The sequence below is a fragment of the Sceloporus undulatus genome, chromosome 6 (assembly GCF_019175285.1).
Source record: "Sceloporus undulatus isolate JIND9_A2432 ecotype Alabama chromosome 6, SceUnd_v1.1, whole genome shotgun sequence".
NCBI classification, from domain to species: Eukaryota; Metazoa; Chordata; class Lepidosauria; order Squamata; family Phrynosomatidae; genus Sceloporus; species Sceloporus undulatus.
This window is the reverse complement of record NC_056527.1, coordinates 114,875,684-114,902,615: the sequence shown is the minus strand read 5'-3', so window position 1 is coordinate 114,902,615 and position 26,932 is coordinate 114,875,684. Positions and strand designations below refer to the sequence as shown.

General features: G+C 43.5%; 2 protein-coding genes across 3 annotated transcripts in view; one reads left to right on the top strand and one right to left on the bottom strand.

The window, feature by feature from the left end:
• Positions 1-853: 853 nt before the first annotated feature.
• On the bottom strand, positions 854-12,228 carry NGDN (neuroguidin). Its single transcript, XM_042477448.1, has 11 exons — positions 12,098-12,228; positions 9,606-9,665; positions 9,418-9,489; positions 7,126-7,263; positions 6,806-6,890; positions 6,644-6,696; positions 5,257-5,377; positions 4,882-5,050; positions 3,632-3,788; positions 1,539-1,602; positions 854-1,012 (listed from the first exon to the last, which is right to left on the bottom strand). The coding sequence occupies exons 1-11, from the start codon at positions 12,140-12,142 to the stop codon at positions 993-995; spliced, it is 984 nt and encodes a 327-aa protein (XP_042333382.1). The 5' UTR covers positions 12,143-12,228; the 3' UTR covers positions 854-992.
• Positions 12,229-24,292: 12,064 nt separating this feature from the next.
• The window catches only part of LOC121934760 (myosin-7), a 37,135-nt gene continuing 34,495 nt past the window's right edge, over positions 24,293-26,932 (top strand). Inside the window, exon 1 of one of the 2 annotated variants that reach the window (XM_042475571.1) lies at positions 24,293-24,375. The gene's annotated coding sequence lies outside the window, so the exon portion shown is untranslated. Of the gene's footprint in view, positions 24,376-24,797; positions 24,848-26,932 lie in introns of those variants that run through there. The other variant, XM_042475570.1, reaches the window with a different exon arrangement.

Genomic DNA, 26,932 nt, shown 5'->3' with positions numbered 1-26,932 from the left:
CTCCTCGTGTTTATCGGATTCCACTTAGCCCGATCAGGGTTTAAAGCAGCGGAGGATTCCCTTCTCGGCTCCAGCCCCCCCAAAACCAGGTCGATGGCATTGATTCTGCCAGCAGCTCTAAACCAGACATGGAGGGGGCAGACGGGCGGGGGAGAGCCAAGCGTGGGGATTCCCATATTAAAAGAGGTTTCCTTGTTCAAAAAAGAGAGGGAAAATAAAAAGAGAGGTAGAAAAAGTGAATGAAAACTCACATGGCTCTTTCACACAGAGGCTAAAGGGGATACAGTTGTGATTTTTACAGGGGCAGAACTCCGCACATGGAAAAGGGGTGGAAGCAAATTTTTATGAAAGGTAGCCTGTGGTAGTGGCTTGAGTGTTGGACTATGACTCTGGGGACCTGGGTTCAATTCCCAGCTTGATCATGAAATCCACTGGGTGACCCTGGGCAAGTTACTCTCAGCCTTGGGGGAAGGCAATGACAAACCTCCTCTGAAAAAGCTTGCTAAGAAAACCCCATGACAGGTTCTTCTTTAGGGTTGCCATAAGTCGAAAACAACTTGAAAGCAAACAACAACAACAATCATGTTGTTGTTGTTGTTACTATTATTCACTTATATCCCACCTTTTTTCCAGTGTAGGGACTCAAGTTGGCTAATGGTAAATTGAAAACAGTACAATTTAAAAACAATACAAAAGCATTTTAAAAGTACAGATATATTCTTTAGATTAGGAATTGTGTGAAAAAAGATATTTAACTATGTGAAACCCCATTAAAGAAGGGTCTCTCACTTTTCAAACTGACCAGGCCACAAACTCCTACTAGCAAGAAGAGGGAGAAAAGAAACACCAACAATTTTTGAGAGAGAGAAAAAGATGCCACAGAAGTTTTATTGTTATCCAGTCTTTCTCCCTCCCTGCCCCCCACCCTATATGTAGGGCACAAGTCCAAGGAACTGGGGGTTGGCAGAGGTCAGTCCTGAGGTGTGGGGAGGTTATCGCCTCTTGTGGAAACCTGAAAGAACAGGGGGAGGGGATTGGAGAAAAGAAAAAGAAATGAGCGAGTGCAGAGGAGAGGACAGAATCAGAAAGAGCATGCATTCTATTCATGCGGCCAAATGCCTCTGAGGAATTGGCATTAACAAGGATGAGAGAGACTGCCACACACTACACAACAACAGCCTCCTGTGAGGGCTTTTGAAGTGGGACGGGTGGGTCATTGAGGTCAAGATGTAGTTGACATGAGGAGCACATGAGGAGATACCACTGTTCCTGGACTGGACTTTTTTTTTGAGGGGAGAGCTGAATTAATGAAATATTCCACCATGTAGATGGAAAATTAGAGCACTAGGGAAAAGAGTGAGCCTTCTTCCACACACACTTTGAATATATGGAGGATTTTCTTTTCCAATGAAGGAGAGTACTCAGTGATAAGACTTCCAATTGTAATTTTCACCAGCCCTCCTTCTCTCTATATGGACTAAGATGGGTTGAGTTTTGTCAAGAAAAAGAACACACATCCTTTTTTAACCAGCACTTACCTTTTTTCTTCTTTCCATGTTTTGGGCCAACCTTCTTCCTCTTCTTCTTTTGAGGACCTGAATCCTAAAAGGCAGGAAAACAAGAAAAAGTTTTTAAAAAGGAGCGGGGACAAGCTACACAGAATTGCATATTCATGAAAATGGGATTTTCAGAACATTATCCAATGTGTTTTGGGAGATGTTTGGTTCAATCTGTATGCATTCAGAAGGACCATAGGGTTTTTGGGTTTTTTTTTTTTTTTTTTTTTGTTTTTGCCAGGGGAGGGGTTGGTTGTTGTTCTGTGAAAACCTTCATCTACAATGTTTTCATTTGAAAACTGAAAGTAACACACTCTTCTGGTAGCAAAGGAAACAGGAAATTTTCTGATGGACAAACATCATATAATCAGAGTGTGTTCAGAACAATGTCTGGAAAACCAGTAGTATTCAAAATGTATTTGAAGGACCAATGGGGCAAATCAGTAAGAGGGTAAACAGTGGGCATTCCCCTTTTACCCCCAAACCAGCTTGTCATCAACCACTGATTTTCCCCAAAAGAGTAAGAATGTTCAGTTTACAGGGAGTAATAAAGATGTCTGTCTGACACTCTGTGTGAGCTTACTATACATCCTGGAATTTGTCCAATTATCCTTTACAATGTACAGGAAGATTTGGCAGTAGCAGAAGTCAACATGAGAAACAGGCCCGACTCCAATGCATGGTACTTTAGCTGCCAAGGCCCAAGTGTGCTGGAGAGAGAAGGTACGGGGCACCATACCTGCTCTAGGCATTTACTGAAAGAGGGGGGGAAATCATCAGTCCACTCTGTGCCAGGCAGTTAGCTCTGGGATTCAACCATTTAAAGTTTCCACAGTGCTGTGTAATACAGCCTGGTTCTAGGGCACTGGGAGATATTTAAGCAGTGGTTTCCAGATGAGGCTGCTTAGCAGTGGTCAGGATGTCAGCGCTGTTTATAAGCAAGCCCAGTTACATTAAACCTTGTAGAAAAGTTGGTTAAGGAAGAATGTTGGGTAAAACCTACACTAGTAGAATACGTACCTATTTTAGGCATTCACAGTTCACAAAACTTGAAAATCTATCTTGCTTCAGTCAACACAAGGCTGCCCAGTAAAACCAGACACTACCTGGACTCTAGACAACCTACATTCAACAAGCAGACCAGTGAAAGCTGTTTGTTATTTTTATAATTTAGTTTGGAGTCCGTCTTATGGATCCACAGAAAAAAGAATGACACCTCAGACTTTTAAAACTCTTCAGTGTCCTTAATTTCTTTTCCCCATGGAAGGCTAACAGCAAAATGGCAGCTGACACATTGAGAGGAAAGGCCAACTGCTGTCAAGTTACAACAGGCTCTCTCTCAAGCAAGGTGTGGTTTGCCCATCCTTCTACAAGCCCAACATTTACTCCATCGTGAAAGGTAGCCTTCTCATATACACATCTGGGTTCATGGTTCAATGTCACAGGCCTCCACTGAAATGTGCTGCCTCTGAGACACTGTCACACTGGGCGAAATGAATATCCTGTTTCTCACAATGGTCTATCAGGTCCTCAGGGAAGCCCATAAAGAGGTCAAGATACTCTTTGTGGTTCAATAGTGACTCTAAACAACTCATGAGCAAGTTTTGTAGCTCCAGCCCCAATACAGACAGTGTGACTTACTTCCGTCAAAGGTGGGCTATGGTTGTATGTAGCCCCCCAAAAGAATTTTGTGGCCCTTCACCACTTCAGACACCTACACCACACTTTTTCTGGTGGCAAAGAAGTCTCCAGGAGTGGCAATTCACTCACTAACCTGGTGACCGAATCCCCCTGCATTGTTTATCATGAAAAAATGTCTGTTTTCAAAACCAGAAGTAGACTTCTGGTCACTTCTAGTTTTGTTTTTTGTTTTTTCATTTTTAGCGGGCTCCTGGGACAAAAAAACAGGTCTCTGGACTCTACACAAATGTCAGTATAGCTTACATTCTCATTTCTTGCTTTCTGTTGAACGAAGACTACATGTGTACAATCAGATTAATGGACATCCTCATCACTCAAGCCACTCATCCTCAATCAAACTGCCTTCCCTGCTGACTGAAACCTAACATACCTACCTCTCCCAACGGAGCTGCTGATCCAGTCAATGCACTGATGTCTCCAAAGTAGGTAAGTGAGCTCAGCTGGGAACTCAGGGCCCCCTCTCGCCTCCGGCGGGCCTTCTCTTTTCGGGTCATATTAAGACGTACCATCATACTCTCTTCATACTTCGTCCTACATAAGGAAGCCATGATAGAAAAAAATTGTTACCTACACAACTGGCATATGCTTGACACTAGCCAAATACTTCCCTACTCCGCTAGTTGGTTTCTTGAGGCAACAGCTCTTTCTTCTTCTCAACTCTTCCTCCCACAGCAACAAGTACAAAGAAGTACATTGACTCTGAGGCTTCAATTGGCCTTAATCTTAGGCTCTAGAGAAAAGGAAGAGTCTTAGGCACAGTAGAGCGGCAAAAAGAGGCGCCTCCCCAGAGCCTCTCTTTGATCTGCAGGAGTGCCGCAGCAACCAAACTGTGTGGTGCTGCTGCGAAGCAAAAAAGGAGTACCCGGACGTGGCCCCTTTTTGCGGCACCATTGCAACACCGCAAAGCATCAGAGCCGGAGCGGTGATGTTGCAGCTGCACCGCCCCGTCTGGAAGTGGTGCAGCTGCTGCGCCCTGGTCTCATGTGAGGGTTGCTTGGTGTGTGGGTGCTCTGCCCACCAGGCAACCCTCGCATGTGACGTGGCCGCTGCAAAAGCCCATCTGTTCCAGGCCTTAGATAAAAAGACTGGTCTCCTCCCCAACTACTTATTCAAATGAAGAGAACTTAAGCAGGTTCCAGGAAATCAAAGTGGAAACTGTTTATGCCTCCAGATGTTAAGGCAACAACTCACATCAGCCCTAGTCAGCACAGTAAATGGTGATGACTGATGGGAACTGTAGTCGAACATCTGGTAGGTCATACATTCCCCATCTTGTCAGTAAGCCCCTTTACAAGCTTTTGACCTAGAAATTAGGGCCCTTTCACACTACACATTTATCACTATCATTCCACTTTAGCCACTGTGGTAAAATCCTATGGAAGCCTATGGTTTGTAGACTGGGGAGGCACTGCAGTTATCTGGCTGAGAATTCTAAACACCCTTCACTCCCAGGTTTCCTTGGGAGGGAACCATAGGAATTAAAGTGGAATCACAGCACTTTAGTTGGTGTAGTGTGAAGGGACTCCCAGACTTTCTCTTCACTCCATTCCCAGCCTCCCCTTGCTTACCAAGATACTCAACTCTTCTCCTTCTCATCCCCAGGACTACACACGCACATACTAACCGGTGTTCATCCTCTCTGCTTTGCTTGGTAGAGTGAGCATAACGTCCCTCACGGACCTCCTCGGGAGCATCCGAATACTGCTCTTTCAGCTCCCGGATGATAGAACTGCTGAGCGCTCTCTTCTTGGCCTGTTCCAGCATCTTCTTTTCTCTCTCCACCTCTGTTTCATCTGGAAAAAGAAAGCATCAAGGCAGGACATTGTATCAGCACCCAAAGCAGCCCTTTCCCAAAGTTAAGTTTCAGCCAGTCCTGGAAGTGGGCTGAAACAATCCAGTTGATCATAGAAATGCTTTTTAAAACAGCTCCCACCCTCAACACAACTTCCATCTTCAATACCAGTCAACCCCTAACTCATAATATAAGTATTTTGCATACTGTAATGTACAGGCACCAGGCGAGGTGGGATGTATTTCTTGCTCCCTCCTTTCGATACCCCCTTCTCAGAACTCTTTGTGCCATCTGCAGCATTTCCATCTTCCTCCTCCGAGTCGCTGAGCTGTGAATAAGGAGAAGACGGGGAAAGCGTTAAGAGTTTCCAAGTATTTCTTCCAGTAAGTAACCCAGTTTGTTCAAGTCAAGACAAGGTCAACAGTTATCTGACAGCAGTAAAAACACTGTTTTGCATTTGAATTCTACTTCTTCACTATTACTGAAGAGAACGCGGTGCTGAAAGAAATGAATTTATTTTTAATCTATCAACAGAGGAGGCATTTCAGAGGGAAGCCCTCCACTACATGCTAAAACATTTAAGAAACTCAGTGCCAGATGGGTAGGACTTTCCTGCTAACCTGTGGTCAAAATATCAGAAAAATAGTTCTCTGTGTTGGCCTACTCAAGAAAGGTTGTTGGTGTTTTTTTTAATCATGAGAGTGTAGGAAAGTCCTATAGTGAACTTTTCAAAAGTCTTTGCACCCACAAAAAAGCAGTGTTTCACTCCAAAACATGCCACGTACTTCGGCTAAATTCATGAGATTTTCCACATCACCGAAATCTAGCATCATAATTTCTGGCAATCCTCATTTATTTGCTCCCACTATCCAAAGTAAATGAGTTCTTACATTCTCATCATGTTTACTTTTACATAATGCTGGCAGTTATGAAATGTGGATTGAGTCCACATTTACCAGGGCTCAACCTTAAAAGTGTTGAAGCAATGTAGTGAAGAGCCTAATCATGCATGTTTAATCTTCTTATGTTTATATTCCCTTTCTCCAAAAATCTGGAGGGCTCAAGAGCAGGATGAAGCCTGGGGAATGAGTGCTGGTATTGAGTGGTAGGCAGGGATGAATAGGAACAACAAGTTTCTTTTTCTCTGGGAGAAGAAATGAGCCAAAACACAGGAAATTGCAGGAGAATGGCTGAGACAAGACACACAGGAACCACAATAAATAAACTTTCTATTTGGAGTAGCCAAAGAATTTGATCTTGGCCTCTCAGAGAACTGTACCTGGAAAGTCTGAGAATCATGGCACCAATTTGACAATGAGCAAAAGGTAGGCTAGTGGGGCTAGTTGTCAAATTTTTTTAGGGCGGGAATAATGCAGGTTTCCAGATGTTGCTGAACTGCAACTCCCAGCAAATAAAGCCAGCACAATGTTGGGAGCTGCAGTCTATCAACTTCTGGAGAGCTGCATGATTCCTATGACTACACCTCCCATCATCCCCACTGCGAGGTCAGGACAAGCTGGCATCACAATATTCCCTTGCAAAATCACCTGCCCACCCTGACTCAAAGAGATCCTGTCACCCATTTCTTCCATACCTTGCTGACCAGGTTGTTAGGATTCGGCTTGAACCTCAGTGGGTCATTTTCACCTGGAAAGAGAACATCACCCCAGGAGGGGAGTTTAGGATTACACCTTCTTAATACCCCAAATTGCACCCTTTCTGCCATTTGAAATTTAAGACTGTCCACATGACTCACCCAAAGCCCCTGTCACAGCTGCCTTCACCAGTTTGTCCACCTGATATTTCAGCTTCTGGTCAATGGGGCGTATCTTTTCCAACACCTATCAAAAGACAGAAAGGAAGACAAGCTTCAGACTGGCATGCTACACCCAGCTCCTTCAGTATTCTATTTTTAGATGCTCGAGATTAATGGTGGGACCTATGGAAAGGTTAAACACACATTCCCACTGATCTACAGGTCCTGTAATTCTGGGCAGGGTCATTTCCCTTTTCCTGCTCCTACTCTATCCTACTGCAAAACCTCTGCATTTGAGACACTCGTGAACAAATCCACACCGTTCGGGTTTCCACTAAGCGCAGCAATGCAGGGTGGTCAGCCACAGAGCGTCCAGACGTTTTCTCCAGGATGAGGTGAGAGAGATCTTGAAGGTAGAGAAGCAGCAGCTGGTCCTTCACTTCCATGAAACTGAGGCCCTGTGTGTGGGGAAAGGAAGGTTGAGGCCTGTATGCTTGGAAAAAAAATGACAAAACCAAAAAAATAAATAAAAGGAAAACCGAGCTGTGCAATGCACAACATGCACAAGAATAATTAATAGAGAAACAGATGAACAAACACCAGGGGATCCAAAAGTAGCTAGAAAGAAAAGAGCTGACATGACCTCAGAGCTAGAAAAATTACTTTTTGGAAAAGCTGCCAGACCCCCCCCCCCCCCACATCCACACACCGGCAACAGGATGTGGTGTGGTGACTAAGGGCCCCAAAAGACAGGCCAAAATAAAGCTGCTTCGGGTCTCTTTGGAGGTATGCTGTTTAAATGGTACACGTATCTTAAGAGGCCAGAAGCTGTGCCAAAGTTGCACTCCAGTCCATAGGATTGGAGCATGGCTTTGGCATGATTTCTGGCCTCTCTGGATGCATGCACCATTTAAATAGCATACCTCCAAAGTGACCCGAAGCAGCTTTATTTTGGCCTGTCTGTTTGGGACCCTAAAAGGCATAGGGAATCACCATCCAAAAAGAGGACATTTTCAAGCTCTAAAGTGACTAAATGCTGGGATTTGTCTCTGCACAGCACTCCCACTGTACTCAGTGACACAGGAACAAGATCTGCATCATGGGAAGAGAGTCAAGAAGGTCAGGATCTGCACTGGGTAAAGTGCAGAAGGAACATGAGTCTGGTTAAGAAGGCAGTTGGCAATTAGGTGTTCTTGGCAGAGGACACAGAAAGAGAAGATAAGTCTAAAGGAGCAATAAAGATGTACTTGCAGGAAGAAGTGCAAGGTGTGGGGACAGACTTTATAGAAGAAAAAGCATCTCTTGGGTTAATCTTAGAGCAAACCTCAATACTCTTGTTTCTACAGAGAATTCTATGGCTCGTGCCAAACTAAAAAACAACAACAAGATTCTATATGGTGGGGCCATGACAATTGAAATGCCATTACATTGATACAACGGTACAGAACAGGTACTTGCTGAGAGTGTATCTACAGTTGTCCCTCCATATTCGCTAGGGTTAGGGGAACAAGACCCCCATGAATATGGAAAAACCGCAAATAACAAAAACACTGTTTTTACCTGAGAGGACACCTCTCTAGGAACCCCTGGTCCTCCAGTGCAACTCTGTGGTCAATGTCCAACATACACTGACCATAGAATGGCACTAGAGTAGCTACAAATGGTCTTTCAGTGCAATGTTTAGTTGAAGTTGACCACAGAGTTGCACTGAAGGACCTAGACATTCCTCGAGAGAACATATTAATGAAATCTGTGAATAATCAAATCCGCAAATATCAAAGCCGCAAATATGGAGGGATGACTGTATATCATATAGGTATAGCTGTTTGACATCCCTTTATCTGCCATGGCTCCATTCTAGAGAATCCTAGGATTTCAATTTGGCAAGCATGAAGCAAGAAGATGGGCAGGCTTGGATAGAGCCAGCTAATCACAGCTCATGAATGCTGGGGGAGTGAGGCACTATGGGGGAGAAATACAAAAAACAGATGTTTGTCTGTTAAAGAGAGATAGAGGAGATCCAAGTAGGCCTTTTGGGAGCTGAGATCATGAATGGAGTTCAGGGACAAGTGTTATTTTAATTAGCAAGGACATGATTTACAACAACGAATCCACTGATCAGCACATCCACTTATCCAGTATTGGAAACACAAGCCCAAGGCAAGGATCTGAAGGGTTAAAAAGGCAAGGTGAATGATAAGAGCCCAGAGGTTGGAACTGTGGGTTCAACCTGGAGAGGAGTTTGGTCACAGCAAAGTAATCCAGTAATCCAGTTCACTTCCCTAAAATGTAGCAGAAAATTCTCTTTCCCCACCACAGTACTAATCCCAGGATTCCCCAGGATGGAGGTATGGCAGTGATATCAAAATGCCATAACTGCATATTATAGACATACTCTAAAAGACCAAACTGTTTCAAATGTATTTTATTTAATTTTATGCCACCTTTCTCCCAAAAAGAGAGCCAAGGCGGCTCACAAGATAAAAACACTTTAAAAACAATGAAACTATACCTAGTTAAAACAGTATCAAATTAAGATTAAAAACCTACAAAAGTTAAAAAACATAATCTAACAACATTTAAACTTGCCTGTTTCCTCCCCATCAACTTACCTTCTCTGTAGGGTAGGCCCCTGCCCGCACTTTCTGTGCCAGACATTGGACATGATGGGTCACCGCAACAACCTATATTAGAAGGAGGGAAAAAAGGATGCTCTTAAAAAAGGACTGGAGAAGAGATCTACCAGTTACAAAATGGAGAATGGACTGGGGGATAAAGCACAGGTGAGTGCTTCTCTTACCTGCTCTTGGAGAGACTTCAACAGGCTTAGTGCTACAGGCAAGTCTGCTTCCACTGTCTCCTGCAGTACAAAAGAAAACAGGGATGGGAAATGTATATTTCTGTACCCAAGTCTCTTATGGGTCAAAGCAGAATAAACACTGAACAGATCCAGTCCATGCCATACACTCTTAGACTACCACACATTGTTTCAGAAACTTCACCTACTGCAAAATGCAGCAGCCAAAACAATCTGTGGAACCCACTTTTCGGAGCATATTGATCCAATTCAGTTTCTTCCATACGAGCTCCCACTTCATTTCCGGGCACAACTGTTTCTATTCTTAGTGTTATCCATAAAGTTCTGAACCTCCTCAATATAGCATCTTCCTTAAGTGTTGGGACCACAATCGACATCATCCTCAGCCGCAAACAGTGGGCACTATATTGGGAAGCTTACCTGTGATAAAACTGGCCAATATTATCTGGATAACAATTTGTGCCTTGAAATCATTTCTGACTTATGGCAGCCTTAGGTGAACATCTCACAGGCTTTTCTGGGAAGAATTTGTTCAGCGGAGGCTTGCCCTTGCTTTCTTCTGAAGCTGGGAGTGTGTGACTTGCCCAAGGCGACCCAGTGTGAGCAAGGATTCGAACCCAGTGTTCTAGTCCAATGCTGAAACCACCATGCTGGCTCTCACATCAGAAAGACTACTTCCTCTCACAAGATTGTGTCCAGCGTCTACATTCACAACCTGAGGCCTTACTCTGCATGAACTATGTCCTGTTGGGATGCTAAAGGAGGATTTTTCCTACTGTACATGCGCTAGTTGTGAGATTCCTTCCCTCAAGAGGCTGCTCTGCACTTTTTTCTGCTTTAAGCAAAACCTTCTTGGGCTGCATCTACACTGAAGAAATAATGCAGATGATGATGATGATATTTATTTGTATCCCTCTCTTTTCCCCGAACTAGGACTCAGAGCGGCTTCACAATCAATTACTACAATGTTAAAATTGATAGTTATTAAAAGAATAACATACATTTTTAAAAGATAACACTGTATAAAAGACTTTAAAATGAAACAACATCCGCTTTAGCTTTTAGTTTGACTCCACTTTGGCTGCAGCAGCCCCATGGGATGGGTTTTAGGATTTGTAGTTTTTGTGAGGCATTTAGTCTTCTTCTCTGTCAGAGTGCTCCAGTGCTACAGAAAACTACACATTCCTTCTTAGATTGTAAGCCTGAGGGCAGGGAACCGTCTAACTAAAAGATTATATGTACAGCGCTGTGTAAATTTACAGTGCTTTATAAATAAAGGTTAATAATAATAATAATAATAATCCCAAGATTCCAGAGTGGAACCACAGCAATGAAAGTGGAATTACGGTGGAACTAAAACACACACACAAAGATCATATAGAAATAAAAGCATTTCAAACTCTGATTTAAAAGCACAGAAGTAGGTCTAATCTGCATTGAGAAATAGTGCAGTTTGAGACTACTTTAACTGCCATGGCCCCATGCTCTGGAATTCTGGGATTTGTGATTTGGTGAGACAACTACAAACTACAGATCCCAGAATTCCACAGGATGGAGCCATGGCAGTGCCAAACTGCATTAATTCTTCAGTGTGGGAGTAACTTTTACGGATACGTCTACACTGTTGAAATAATGCAGTTTGAGCCCACTTTAATTGCCCTGTCTCCATCCTATGGAATCCCAGGATTTGTAGTTCTGCAAGATCTAAACTACAAACGCCAGCATTCCTCAGGATGGAGCAATTGAGGTGATGCCAAAACTGCACTATTTCGACTGTGCAGACAGACTCCGATAGGCTGCTGCCACAGTGAAGAATTAATGCAGTTTGGCACCGCTTTAAGTGTGTGACTCTGTCCCAAGAGATCCTGGGATTTCTGGGGCTCTCTGACAGAGAAGGCTAGAGCAACCGCAAAACTACAAATCCCAGGATTCCATAGTATTGAGCCAGGGCAGCTAAAGCGGTGACAAACTGCATTATTTCTACAGTGCAGATGTACCCCTGATACTCGCAGTGCTTCTCAACCCTTGGCCCTGCAGATGTTTTGGGCTTCAGTTCCCTTAATTCCCGACTACTGGCCAAGTTGGCTGAGGCTTCTGGGAACTGAAGTCCAAAACAAACGGGGGACCAAAGGCTGGGATCCAGTGTCTTATAGGCGCCCTGCCACAGTGAAGAATTAATTCAGTTTGATGCCGCTTTGACTGCCCTGGCTCAATACTATGGAATCCTGGGATTTGTAGTTTACTGTAGCACCGTAATTCCCTGACAGAGGTGGCCAGATCTCTCACAGAACTACAAATCCCAGAATTCCATAGCATGGAGCCAGGGCAGTTAAAGCGGTGTCAAACTGGGTTATTTCTGCCGTGTAGACGCACCCTTGAAGTCCCCTGTAATACCATTTCCAGGGCCAGATTCAAAGGGCACAGGAGTGCACTCTGCACATGCTCAGGAGCACCATTGGCTCCGCCTTTCTCACCTCCAACTCCGGAGAACCCACCAAAAGCCCCTCAGCCTCCGCCATGACTAACGCTGCCTCTACTGCTCTCACGCGGGAAGCGCCTCCACATCTGGAAAGAAAGCCCCGCCTCCCCTACGAGAGCTGACCAATCAGGGACACACTTCCGCCTCACTTCGGACCAATCCCTGAAAGAATTGGTCTCGCTCTAGCCGCTTCAGCCAATCAGGCATCGCCGAGGCTGGGCTTTAAATCTTCCTCGTTCGCTTCCGCCTTTTGGCAACTGACTCGCACAACAACCAATCGCATCTAAAAGCCCGCTTACTTCAACCAGCTTCAGACCAATGAGAGTACGCGCTTGAATCACCGGCCGGAATTAACGGCCAATCAGAACCAGTGTATTAAAAAGACAGAGGGAGGAATGTTGCTAGGGCCTCCACCTTCCCCTAACAACCTAACAACCAATCAGAGCTGCCAACTGGTCAAGCGGGGAGCATCCGGGCCAATCAGGAGCCTTCTTGCATTCTGTAGCCTCTTGTATTCATAAAAAGCATTGGAAAAGACCTGAATTCATAGGTCACCAGCCTGGCTGCGTCTACACTGCAGAATTAATCCAGTTTGATACCGCTTTAACTCTTTTCTGGCTCAAGGCTATGGAATTCTGGGAGTTGGAGTTTGTTGTGGGCCCCAACTCCCAGAATTCCATAGCCTTGAGCCAGAAAGAGTTAAAGTGGCGCCAAACCGTTTTATTTATCCAATGTGGATGCATCCCTGGCCCTCTGTCTAATAAATAACAATAATAATAAATTTTATTTATATACCGCCTTTCCAAAAGATCAAGGCGGTTTACAAAACTACATAAACAAATACACAAAATACAATAACAATTTATTCCGTAAGCAAATAAATAAATGAAATATCTAAACAATACGCAACGTATACAAGCTAAAAAGTTCTGTCCCTCATCTCTTCATTACAATACAATCATCATTAAACATTAAAGTTTAAAAACAAAATAAAAAATAGAGGTACTAGCTGCTGGAAGGTTTTGATTTTTTAAAACAACAACAACAATAATAATAATAATTTTTATGAGAATTACAAAGTTACAAAGTACTTTTAAAACTGTTGCAGGTTTTAACGAATGTGTGTTGTTCGTTGTGGATTTGTTTTTGTTTCCCAACTCGATTCATTGGGAGAGGCAGGTAAGAAAATAAATAATAATAACAATAACAATAATAATAATAAAGCTTTATGTATATCCCGCTTCTCTGTTACAAAACAACCAAAGTGGCTCACATATTAAAATTCCATGCAAAATGCAATACTATGCATTATCCCTATCTTCCCCCAAATAAAAAGGAATTAAACTTGTTATGATTAAAATAATCTATTAAAATAATAATTTAAAATTAAATTAAATATTATTATTTGTAAAACACTGCAAATCTTACAGCACTCTATAAATAAATGCTAATAATAATAATAATAATAATAATAATAATTAAGTGTTAATAGGTCAGATGTCTATAATCCATGTATTGTTCTTTCAGGTCCAATCCACGCTGCATAAATAATCCATTTTGAGACTGTTTTAACTGCCCTGGGAATTCTGGGAAATGTAGTTTTGTGAGACATTTAGCTTTCTCTGTCAGGGAGCTCTGGTGCCACAATAAACGACAATTCCCAGGATTCCCTAGCATTGAGCAAAGGCAGTTAAAGTGGTCTCAAACTGGATTATTTATGCAGTGTGTTTTGGACCTTAGTGTGCCTTCAGGTCTTTATATTACAGTCAGCTCTCAACCCATTCAAGCATCCATGGCTTGAAAATATTCAAATAAAAGGATAAATTGCAAATAACAAACCTTGATTTTCCATTTTATAGAAGAGTCATCATTTTACTACTAAATTATTGAATACTATTGAATTATTGAATGGGACTTGAGCATCCCTGGCCTCATTCCCACTACCTTTCAAACCAGATCACAATTGGGTTTGAACCAGTTCAAATGACCCTGGTTCCCACTTAAATTGAATCACTGAAGCAATTCGGCGAGGGGGGGTCATGCACCAGACCCATTTAACCCGCTTCTTTTTGACACTGATTTTTTTCCACATCTTTTTTGATAAATTGATTCTGTGCAAGTGTGAACTGGATGCAGATCGTAATCGATTTAAATTTGCCCTTCAGCCGGCTGGAGTGGGTCCATTTTGAATCGATTCATGCATGAATGTGAGCCACAAGTGGATTATTTTAGAGGGGGGAAATGTGATCAGCGCTCTGCTGTCGAATCGATCCATCAATTCGAATTGCACACCGATTTAACTGTAAGTGGTAATGGGGTCCATTGATTTTGTTACCCATGGGGGTCCTTGCACCAAACCTCAGTGGATGCCAAGGGCCCACTTGATATGTGTGTCTGTGTGTTGTGCGCCTTCAAATCATTCCACACTTATGGCGACCCTACTATGGCCCTCTCATGGGGTTTTCTTGGCAAGATCTGTTCAGAGGAGGTTTGCCATTGCCTTTCCCTGAGGCTGAGAGAGCGTGACTTGCTTAAGGTCATCCACTGGGTTTCATGGCTGAGCAGGAGTTGAACCCTGGTCTCCGGAGCCGTAGTCCAACACTCAAACTGCTATGCCATGCTGGCTCACGCAACACATACATGCAAAATAAAAACAAAACAAGCTGTAAGTAAGGGGTTGGACTGGGTGGCCTTTGTGGTCTCTTCCAACTCTACAATTCTATGATTCTGTGATTCTATGAATGTCATTAAAAAAATAAGTGTATTTTTTTTCTTAAACAGCATCAGCCTTGGGAGGAGGACAGCAAACCTGCATAATAAATGGGGCCTGCAAGTGCAACCGTGATTAAGCCTGGCACGCAGCTGTGCCCTCTTCCAGAATACTCCATCAAAAAAAGTGTTTGTTATTAATCTATAATGATGCTCGATATTATTACAAAAAGGTGGGTCAGTCACTCTCCATCAGTGGAGGTCATACAGAGGATTATCCAGGATGTACAGATTACCTCGCCGTTTGTTTTAATCTGAATTTTTGAAACTTGTTTTCAAGACAATTGTTGTTTTGGTTACAGCTCTGGAGCAGGGAGTGAGGCTGTGCGCATGGAAAAACGACAAAGGAGCCTTTTGGCATTAAAATGAAAACAGAGGCAGTAGTGATTGTGGCAGGAGCTTTGGGGATAATCACTTGCAAAGAATGCAGAGTTTAATCCAACTAGCTGCTGCTCCTTTCATGTGCAAATCAGCAAAGGCTCTATCTTGTGTTTTTGGGGTTGGTTCCCCCCCCCCCCTATTCCTCTGGGAAATGTTGTCATCAGGATCTCTTTCTAGTCTGTGTCATATCATAAATGCTCAGCTGCTTGGAGTTTTCCTAACCCCCTACATTTAGCAAATTTCTAACTGCTGCTGCTGCTGCAGGCCTTCACACCCAGAGATACAGGCAATGAAAAATTACAACAGAATACCCTCATACATTTCACAGTTGAAAACCAGGACATGTTTGGCAAAGCAATGTCAGAATGTGGTTTAAAAATTCATAATGAGAGAGAACACACAAAAGAGGGGAGGCTACAGCTGTTTGCTTTTGCCTGAGGCTACAGGGAATGGCATGATTCTTCCCTTCCTCTTCTGTTCTCTGCCTCCCAATTAGTTCATCCAGTGCCAGTTACTTTTGCACTTTGAATTCAGTTTGCATCAGTCCAAGTAAACTGAGAACAAAGGGGTAGAACAAGAGGAAAAGAAAGAAAATGGCACATAGTTTTTTGTGGGGTTTTGGGGCTATGAAGCTATGAGGCCTCACAGCCCGAAAAACCCACAAAAAACTATGGATGCATGCCAGCCATGAAAGCCTTTGACTTCACATTGAAACTGGGACATTTTAAAAGCAGCTGAAAAAGTCAGACCTGGGGGGATAACAGGGAAGGATGTTGCTCTTCCCAGTGGGCTCAGGTAAAGGCAAACTTTCGGTCGTATCTCCTTCCTTATTAATAATGTTTGCCTTCTCGATCACACTTGGGTGTTACCTGACCACACACAGAATCACAGAGTTGGAAGAGACCTCAAGGGTCATCCAGTCCAAACCCCATTCTGCCATGCAGGAATACACCATCAAAGCACTCCCGACAAATGGCCATCCAGCCTCTGTTTAAAACTCTCCAAGCAGGAGACTCCGCCACTCCCGAGAAATCATCTTCCACTGTCATAAAACTCTTGCCACCAGCAAGTTCTTCCTAATGTTTACTGGAAACTGTTTTCCTAAAAACATGTCCTGGTTCTCATCTGTGAACCGTTGGAGGGCATGCTATTCTGTGTTTAGTATAATGTTTAATTTGACCCGCCCAGCAGGAAAGCATCACTCTGGACTCTGCCAATGCTTGCTGGAGAAAGGACAATGAGCAGGTAGAACTGGAAAACCCAGCTGAGAGTGCGTTTGGAAGGGTTCCCTTGGGCTGGGCTTTGGGGAAAGGTCTCCGACTCTGGCACTGTCTCCTTTGGAACAATAGGCAAGTGATGTCACCCTACAGAATGGAAACTTGTAAAAAAGACACACATAGAGAGACAGAGACAATGGGATGCCAGGCATGCCTTCTCCTTACCTCCCCCTTTCCAGGAATCTGGACACCGCTATTGTTCCAAATGCTCAAAATCCTACCCCGTTCTCACTGGCCAGCTGTCTTTCCAGCCTAGTGCTTTGTTTCCCCTGCCCCCGGCCCTAACACAATCCCTTCCAAAAAATCTCACTCTTGTCCACCATTTACACATCAAAGATTCATCCTTGGCTCATTTTAAACGATTCTCACCATTCCCTCACCCACCATTCTGCTGTTTTCCTTTATCACTCGTTCATCCTCTGCAGCACAGAACCAGAGACGGAGGGTGGAAAGAGATTTTACTATTTTAAGTGGTCTAACAATAACAGTATCAACAACAATGGTAAGGGAAGAAAGGTGGGTGGAGGGGTTAGTAGAAAAATGGCAAAACCGATCATTGGACTGCATAGGATGTGTATATAGGGTAGTTTAAACCCTTAATAAACTGGCAGTAACCAAACAAAAGGGGTGCATATATTTAAGCCAGAGATGGATAATTCTTTTTATCAGGACCACAGAAGCTTTACAAAACATGTTACAGGTTGTGTCTCATCTGAAATGCTTGAGACCAGGAGTGATTTGGATTTTGGAATACAATTGGCCCTCCACATTTGCGGCTTTGACTTTTGCGGGGTTGGTTATTCACAGATTTGATTAATATGTCCTCTCTGGGAGTCTCCTCAGCCTCTGCCAAAAGTTGCACTGGAAGACCTAATTCCTAGAGGGAACAAGTTTCTAGGGATTTGTAGGTGCTCCAGTCCAATTGCATGGTCAACCTCTGGCAGATCTTGACCACAGAATTGCCTTAGAGGACCTGAGTTGTTCTCTCAGGTAAAATCTGTATTTCCAAATTCATTGTGAGATTTCCTGGAGATGGGACCCGAGTTTAAACATTACATTAATATATACCTTATATACATAGCCTGAAGATAATTTTATAGACAACATTTTTAATAATTTTGTGAATGAAAACAGCGTTTGTGTTCACTGAACCATCAGAAAGCAAAGGTGTCACAGTCTCAGCCAGCCATGTGGACAGTTTTGGGTTTTGGAAAATTTTGGATTTTGGAATTCTGGATAAGAGAGACTCAACCTGCATTTATGGACCACTCTTACAATAGTTAGTGGTTCTAATAAAAGGTATTACTGTACTCACCTCTAGTTCTAATCTCTGTTTTACTTCTGGTTCTACTTATGGATTGTATGGGTCTTATAAATATATTTTGGTATACCAACAAGGGATACAACAGAGCATAGAATCATAGCCTGCTGATCCATGCCTAACCTACAATGTCTGGGATGCAATCACAAATTCGCAACAGTCTTATTCAGTACATAAAAAGTTATTTCAAAAGTTTTTTCTTCTTCTTCAAAGGTATCTAAATTGTTTTCTTATACAGTACTAAATACAACAATGTGAGATCCTTAGTCTTTCCCGTTAGAGAGCTCTGGTGTAAAACCCAACATTCTATAGCACTGAGCTATGTAAGTTAAAAGTGGTATCAAACTGCTTTATTTCTTCAGTGTAGATGCAGCCAGAGTCATCCCTACTGGGAAGCCAAGTAAGTATATTCCTCAGATGGTTGATACTGGCAGTGGAGGTAGCAATAGACCTTCTCTTCTCTGGTTCCCAAACTTTGGTCCTCCAGAAGTTTTGGAATTCATCTTCCAGAAGGCCCAGCCAGCTCGGCCAACAATCAGCAGCTGAAGCCCAAGACATTTGGAGGACCAAAGTTTGGGATTTAATAGAGTGCAACCATGATAGTTAATGCGTGACCAGGCTGCTATATATTTATATTGTATAGACTTTATTTGAGTAAATGGCAATGATCAAAATATGATGGAGCGCTAGGTTTGGCTATAATTCATGAATTATGTGTGTACATATATGTTGTGTCCCTTCAAGTCATTTCCAATTTATGGCAACCCTAAGACAAACCTATCATGGGGTTTTCTCGGCAAGATTTGTTCAGAGGAGGTTTGTCATTGCCTTGGTCTGAGGCTGAGAGTATGTGACTTGCCCAAGGTCACCCAGTGAGTTTTATGACTAAGCTGGAAACCAAACCCTGCCTCCAGTCATAGTCCAACACTCAAACCAATACGCCATGCTGTCTCCTAGTGGAAAACCTGGGTTTATAGCCACCTAAGATTCCCTGCTCAACCATGGAAATTGACTGGGTGACCTCAGGTGAGTCCTAGAAAAATCCATGATAGTTTTGCCCTTGGATCACCATAAGTTGGAAAGGACTTGAAGGCATGCAACACCACTGCAATGGGTGAGACAACATTATGACTGTATGTTATCCTTTCTGACGTCTGCTCTTGTCCTGTTTCCACATGCACTGTCTTGACCCTAAAACAATAGCCAGACACATACTGATGGGTCAAGCCAGGAACCGCTTGGAATCCCATTGTCTCATGCCCAGCGTCCAGTTTCCGTTTCTGGGACTGTCGGTTCACCTGCCTATTGTTTTGGAGCCGGGGGGGCTGGAAGCCAGGGCTGCTCCCTCCCCACCCTTAAACTGGGGACTCCCCTAAGCTTGTTCTCTCGGTCTGTCTCTCTCTTTCTTTTACAGATTCTGTGCCAATTGCATTCCCAGCTGGGCTCCCTGAACTACCTTCCTATTATCCTCACAGCTGGAATTTTGGCACTGAAAAGTCATCAGCGCCCACCAGGCTGGGAGGAAATGGCTGGTTTGGGGATGCCAAATAATTGGCACACTGGGAACAGGGAGGAATACAGACAGCTGAGATTGAAAGGGGCAGCGGGGCCTAGTGGGCTAGGAGCCTGGCTAGGAAGATGGCACAAACAGACTGGATGAAGTTTGGTGGCAGGTTATAGAAGAGAATCAGGAACCAACACTATTGCCAAGCTTCTTGACACAGCCGGAAGAGATTAAATATGTTCAGGGGTTGAAATTGGGTTGATGTTTAGTGGTTAGAGCAAAGGAGAATGTGACTGTGCTAATTCTTGCAAGGTATATTTAAAAGCCCTGACACGGAGGGCTTTTAATACTGTGCTTTTTTTATTGACGTTTGATTTTTTTTACAGAGTGTCAAAGATTTTAATTCTTTTCAATTATAATGTTTTGTAGTATTTTTTAAAAACTTATATTTTTGTATGCATTTCCATTTTTGTTTGCCACCTTGAATGCCATTTTTGGAGCAGGCGATGCTGGAATATAAATAAGTTTGCCATTATCATCATTGGTTTAACCATTTACCACGTAGCAAAGGGATCTTGTAGCACCTTTGAGACTGAAAGAAAGAAGTTGGTAGTATGAGCTTTTGTAGACTTCAGCCTACTTCTTCAGATGCGTGTTTCTGGAGTGGAGAATCCAGAGACAGACCTACATAAGTCATTTGCGCTACCAGATCCTTTGCTTACTGTTTTTCCAGACTAACATGGCTATATCTTGTAATTTACAAGGTGTTACCATCTGGAGTTTTGGACCATCAATGGTCTAGATTTTGTCCAAGAATCTAGGAGTCAGTGAGTTATTGTCAGATAAATGTGGTATGTTCTTCTGAGTAGTCTTGCTTTCTGTAATTGTGCTATTGGGATCTTCTCTATGGTGATTTCATTAAGATGATTTGCCCATTTGAAAGCACCTATCATTACTGGAACCACAGTTGTTGCTGTTGTTTAGTCTTGTATTCTATCCCAGCACTACTCAAAATAGCAGTCTGTGGACCCATGACAATCCATGAGCCATTGACTGCTGGTCTGTAGTGAATTTCCAGTAAAGAAAGACAGTTGTATGCAATGGGCACAAGTATGGTGCCAGACTTTGGCACACTGTGGGTGAAGGTGAGGCACCTACAGGTCTCCCACATCAGCATGCTTAAGAAGCAATGGTCTAGCTCAGTCTTCAGGTGGCAATAAATTTTCAAGGTACCACAGATTATTCTGGGAATTTGGATATAAAATAGGCCAATGAGATGCATGCTAGTGGTTGGAGCAAAATAAAGGATAGTCCCAAATTTTTGCCAGGCTTCTTCTACACCCTTTTCTTCTTGCATTTTCATATCCACCAACTGTCCCCGCTTGGCAGGGACAGCCCCGATTAATCCTATGCTGTCCCACTTTTCCAGCTGCTTTTAAAATGTCCCAGTTTCGCTCTCCCCTTCCCACTTTCTCCCTTTGTCCCTAGTTTACCTCAGCTGCTGCAAATTGAGTTCAAAGTGCAAAAGTAGTTTGCACTCCATTAACTCAATGTGAGGATTGGAGAGAAGGACAGAGATAGGCAAATCTTGCCCTTCCCCATAAGCTCAAGCAAAAGCAAGCTGCTGCAGCTTCTGCTTAGCTTGTTTTTCCTCCCTCAGTCATTTCTTTTAGTTGCATTTTGATGTTGCTTGACCAAATATGCCCAAATTTTCATCTATGAAATGTAGGACACTGTGCATTTTCCTACCTTCTGCATCTTCTCTCTCCTCAGTTCTTTCTTTTCCCTCTCAGCCTCTTTAATCCAAAGTTTAGGGCCTTTGTAGTATTAAGAAATGGATTTCAAGAGCAAGGGTAGCAGTCATTTTGGGGACGTTTGTCCAGTTTTGTCTCTTTAATGGATGAAGAGACAGGTTCAGAAGAGGGCGAGGGATACCGGTCAGATGGGCATGAGGCATGAGGCGGGGGGCACCCAAGGAGAAAGCGAGGGACACCTTGATTCTGGGACAAAAGCTATATTTACTCCATGAATTTTGGACAGACAATGGCCACATGGGAGCAAAGGGTGGCCAAGGGAGGGGGAAACTCCCCGGCAAGAGACAAGAGGCATCAAGGAGCAGGTGCGAATGGAGAGCTGGAGCCAAGTCGTAATCCAGGGCAGGGCAGATCGCCAGGCATAGCCGGGCACAGCGCCAGGGGCTGCCACCTTCCAGGCCATTAACTCCATCCAGGCCAGACAATATCCTCAGCGATGGCCTTTGTCTCTCACTTTGTGTGTGTTTTCCTCACGGGGTATCCTTGCTTTGTCTCCCTCCCTCTTTTCCCCTTCCTTTCTTTTTGCCTTCCATGACACAGTTTGTTCCCCTGTGGCATTCCCAGTCCTAAATGTCAGCTCTTATCCCCCCTTTGCTCTGTCGCTCCCCATATCGCTACCTTCGGGCCTGTGTCACTCGATCTTGTGGTGACGTACACAATAGCCCTTGGCCCAGAACAAAAGGCAAAGAATGGCGTCGAGGCAGGGGCGGCATAACCTTTGCGGCCGACTCCGGGCCTTATATAGCAACTGCAACGCTCCACAAAGACGCCTTATTATAGCCTTGGGGGCTGCCAAGCCCTCCCTAAGGTACTGGAATAGAACCCAGGAGTCCTGCCTCCCAGTATGGTCTTCTCAAAGCTGGCAAAAAGAAAAGAGCAGAGTAGTCCAGGATGCCAGTGCTCCCATTTGCTAGGCCACAATCTAACCTCAGTGTTCTGGGGGGGAAATCGAGACTGGGAGTTAAAGAGGTCATTCAGACGTCGCTTTTCTTAGTGCAGTAATGCGAATCATCTCACTCACAGAGTCTGGGTTTGTTATTCACACCATAGAACTGCATTGATGCACATCTCTCTGAGTTTGGTTGCTCAAAAATGCAAGCATTCAAATGAAGATGGAGTCGACAATGCAAATGCATTCGGAACATGTTCAAGGCATGCAGCATTTTATCCCAGGTCTATTCACATTGGTTATTCATGATGTGGATCTCTTTTAAAAGCCCAGGGGAAAACCCGATATTGATTATCCTGGATTAAGGGGGGGTTTTTTGGAAACCCCCCAACTTAATCAGGTGCATTCGGGATGTGTGTGAACAATGAGGATGTAACCTAGATTCATCCTGGATTAGTTTCACAATGTGAATAACCCCAAAGACGGGCTCATGGACATCTTGCAGGAGTGGCTTTGGGACATCACATCAAAGGTATAACTCCAAAGGGTGCAACATGAAAGTGTAACAATTCTGTCCCTTTCATGAAATTTCCCTTCAGCCTCCAAATTTCTAGCATTGCATTCACTTAAAACTTCATTTGAAAAGGGGCATGCAAGTTACCTAGGGAATGCAAACACAGCAAGTGGGTGCATCTACACTGTAGAAATAATGCAGTTTGAGACCACTTGAATTGTGTACCAGCACTCTTTTGGCAGAGAAGGCTAAAGACTTTGTAAAACTACAAATCCCATGTCTCTATAGAATGGAGCTGCAACACTTAAAGGAGTGTCAACCTGCACTATTTCTAAAGTGTAAATGCCCCCTAATATAGGAGTTCCAATTTACTTAAGTTAATAATTCATTAATTAACCACCCACCTTCTCTTTACAAGTGAGAATTATTTTCAGCATTGCTCTCTGCAATGCTAGAAATTTGGGGAGTGAAGGAAAAATTAATGGGGAGGCAGTATTCTTATTTGGGAGGTCAATCCCTCCATACTGTCCCCTTGTAGCTACACCTCCACTGCTTCACATGGACTTCCAAAGGCTGTTTTTCACAGACCGGGCTTGACTGCTCCAGAGTCCCTGGACCAGGGTTTCTTAACCAGGTTCCCTGGAGCCTTTGGGTTTTGTGAAGGACTGCAAAACTATTTTCTTTTGAGTATATGCAAGCATTCCGCAAGACCTGAAAATTATTTTAAGGGTTCCTTTAGGTTAAAAAGGTTGAGAAAAACTGGATTTTCTGGTCCCAAACAGAGCAAATTACCCCTCCTGGGGCCCTTTCACACTGCAGATTATAGCACTATAATTCCACTTTTGAGAATTAAGGCCTGGAGGTGAAAAAGGTCTAGGACTAAGGGAAATTGTATTGAATTTCAACACGTTCTTCCCTTTCCCAGTTTCTGCATAGGAATATCTGGACTAAACTTCAACACTTTCCAATCTTTGCTTTTGTGTGTATATGTGGTAAGGGAAGTTGTAGCATTGCAAAAACGGAGATATAACAAGAATGCTGTTTGTGTGCATGTATGTGTGTGTGTGGTTACTTTAAACATTTCACTGCCCAATTCTAGAACTTTTTTTTGCAGTTGTTTCCAAGACTTTTGAGGTTGCTGCAGAATTAAAGCAGTTTGACACCACTTTAACCGTCATGGCTCCATCCTATGGAATCCTGAGATTTGTAGTTTCTTGTGGCTCCAGGGCACTCTCTGGTAGAGAAGGCCAAATAACCCTATGCAAAGCTATATGCTACCTGTTTTGTTTGCTACCTTGAGTCCGCGTTTGAGGGAAAGGCAGGATATATATAGGGAGGGATGGATGACTGAATGGCAAGGGGTCACCCAAAGTTGTTAATCCACATAGACAAAACTCATTTCTGGTTTAAGTTTAGCATAGTGCAGATTAAGTGAATGAGTTATCTGACAAAGAAAACAAAAATGACAGCAATCAAAAAAGTTACCTGGAAAATATATTTTCCCAGCTTGCATCCCATTTCCTGATTTTCTTAGTTGTGGGTGCATACACAATGCACAACTACAACAGTTGATGCCACGTTAAACACCGCAGCTCCAATCTATGCAATACTGGGATTTATAGTTAGAGGAGGGACTTGTAGTTCTCTGCATCAGAATGCTATCACTATGCAGTATGGATGAGGGAAGAATCAGAGGAGAGCCTCAGGAGAGCGAGAGGTTCTTGGCTAGTTATCCCCTATACATGCAAGTTAATATCAGCAGTGAAATTCCAGTGAAATCCATGAAACCTAATCCTACAATGAGGTTATATAACGTTCTATTTTTTTTTTCCTGGATTATTCCCATTTGTGGGGTTGGAGAGGAAGAAACTAGGAGAAGGAATGCAAAGACCCCAGAGAAGCTGGATGAGGGAATGGTGTATCTGGAGGTTCTTAGGTTGCATACAATATGCATCTCCCTCTCTCTTACCTCCCTTGGGACCCCCGCCTCCCGCCCCCCTGGAATCTCAACCCTGTTGTTCCAAGATATTTTGATATCCCCCTTCCCCACCCGCCTCTCCCTGAACCTGTTCTTCTTCTTCATGCCACAACAATGACGCCTGGTTCCAATTGTTCCCGGGGCAAGCACGAAGCATGGCCAGGGAGGGGAGGAAGGGGCCTGTGTGTCCATATGAGGATGCCCAGGGGGAGGGGGCAGGGGGCATTGGGGGTTTATAACCAGAGGTCTGGCCAAGCACCTTGCTTAGAAACCCCCCTCCCATCTGTGCTGGTCTCAGGTAAGGCTCAGTGCGAAAGCTCCACACTTGCTTGCTTTCCCAGAACCTAGGGACTAGCACCTTTGGGAAGTGATGCCGAAGGGAAGGGATGGCAAAGAGGGAAGCGATGTGAAGGGTGGTGCTGCAAAGACCATAATGCTAGGAAATGTGATGTAGAAACAGAGGAAGACTGCATACTAGACGGATGGACTTTATTTAGGAGGTCGTGGGGATGGGTTTGCAAGACCTGAACAGAGCAGTGGAAGATAGTGGGGCTTGGAGATGTCTCCCCCACAGGGTCACCATGAGTCAGGATCAATCTGAGGACATTTGCAGGTCTCCTGTTTGCCAGCTACTACAAAATGCAAGATCCTGCTTGGGTGAATATGAGGGCAATGATCAGGATGTAATCCACGTTTCATGCAGAAAAGTGTGTGGGTTGCACTAGGTGTAAAGGAGCTTTGTGTCTGTTGCTAGGTGGATGAGTGCACTTCCAGGTGCGAGAGCTCCGGCTGTATTTAAATCTGGAGGGATGTGACTCAGGAGCAGGCTCCAGAAAGCCTTGAATGTGCCTTTGGCCGGCGCATCATGTGCCACACCAGGCAGAGGATTTGCAGAGCGAGTGGACAGTGCAAATGTTCACAAGTGATCCAGATGGTGAAACAGTGACATGTTTGTAACGATCTTTAAAACATGTAAATCTGTGTGGCTGGGAATACCAACCTCATTGTGAAAAATGGGGAGGTGGGTTGTGCGTGTGCGCTTGTGGTTCTTTCTTGCATCTAAGGGGTGAGCTGGGTATTACTTTATTATTTATTATTGGATAATTGTGGGGGGTTTTGCAAATAAATCTCAACCCTGTATAGGAGCTCTTCATATTCCACATGCATACCTTTTAAAAAAGGATGCAGTAGTCTAGTCGAGGGGTTCTCAAACTTTGGTTCTCCAAGGGATTTGGACTTCCACTCCCCAAAGCCTCAGCCGACTTGGCCAATATTTAGGGATTTTTGGGAGATGAAATCCCAAACACCTGTATGATTAAAACCGGAGAATCACGTAGCCTAACTTACATTTTGGTGGGTACTGCAGCTGCTAGAGGAGTGAGTTTTTAGGCAGTATACGCCTGTATGTATTTTTAGTGCATTAAACTGGTTTCCAGACTTGTCATGCTTAAGACTAGACCCATGGCAATGAACAGAACATATGTGAGCAATTATTAACATAAGTCCTATCTGAGTGCTTCTGCTCTAAGGAAGATGAAATTGAGATCCAAGTGAATGTATTTATGCTACCTTTGCAAATCCTGACGTGAAAATTTCCCCATACAAAATTCACTGTGATTCCAGAGGTCCTAATATTCAAATATGTAGGTTGAACCTAAATGTTTTAGATTGAACTTAAACCGTTCTGACAAAGGACTCAAAATACTAGTTACATATCTCCAGGACAGGAATTTGTAGTATTTAAAACAACAAAAACTGGTGCTTGAGTTTTACACTGATGTCCTCTTTGTCTTTTTCACGGCAGTATGAAAGTCGGTTTGGTGTAGTGGTTAAAGTGCTGGGCTAGGATTTAGGAGCCCCAAATTCTAGTCCCCACTGATCTATGGAACTCCTTAAGTGACTTTGTGCCAGTCTCTCTCAGCATCACCTACCTCACAAAGTACAGGGGAGGAGAGCTATGTATGTCTCCTTGAGCTAAAAGAAGGAAAGATGAGAGGTTATTACACAGCCAACAAATAAATAACATCTCTACCAGTTTGCAAATGTGATTCCCCCCAACCAATTTCCCCCTAAAAGGGATCTTTCCTATGGGCGGGCATGGACAAGGGAAATTCAGATACTGAAATCTGTGCAATTTTTTGCTGGATTCCAACAGGCATATAAGAAAAGCTGGGGGTTTTCTACTCCAATTTGCTTGGGGAGAGTAAATTGCATTGGGGCATGAGACTGAAAAGTCTGGCTTCATAATAACAAATGAAGTAGTCATGTTTTTAAGGAGCCCTGCTGGCATGTGAGTGTGTGTGTGTATGAACACTTTTGTTTGATCAACCCATTATTATTATTATTATTATTATTATTATTATTATTATTATTATTATTATTA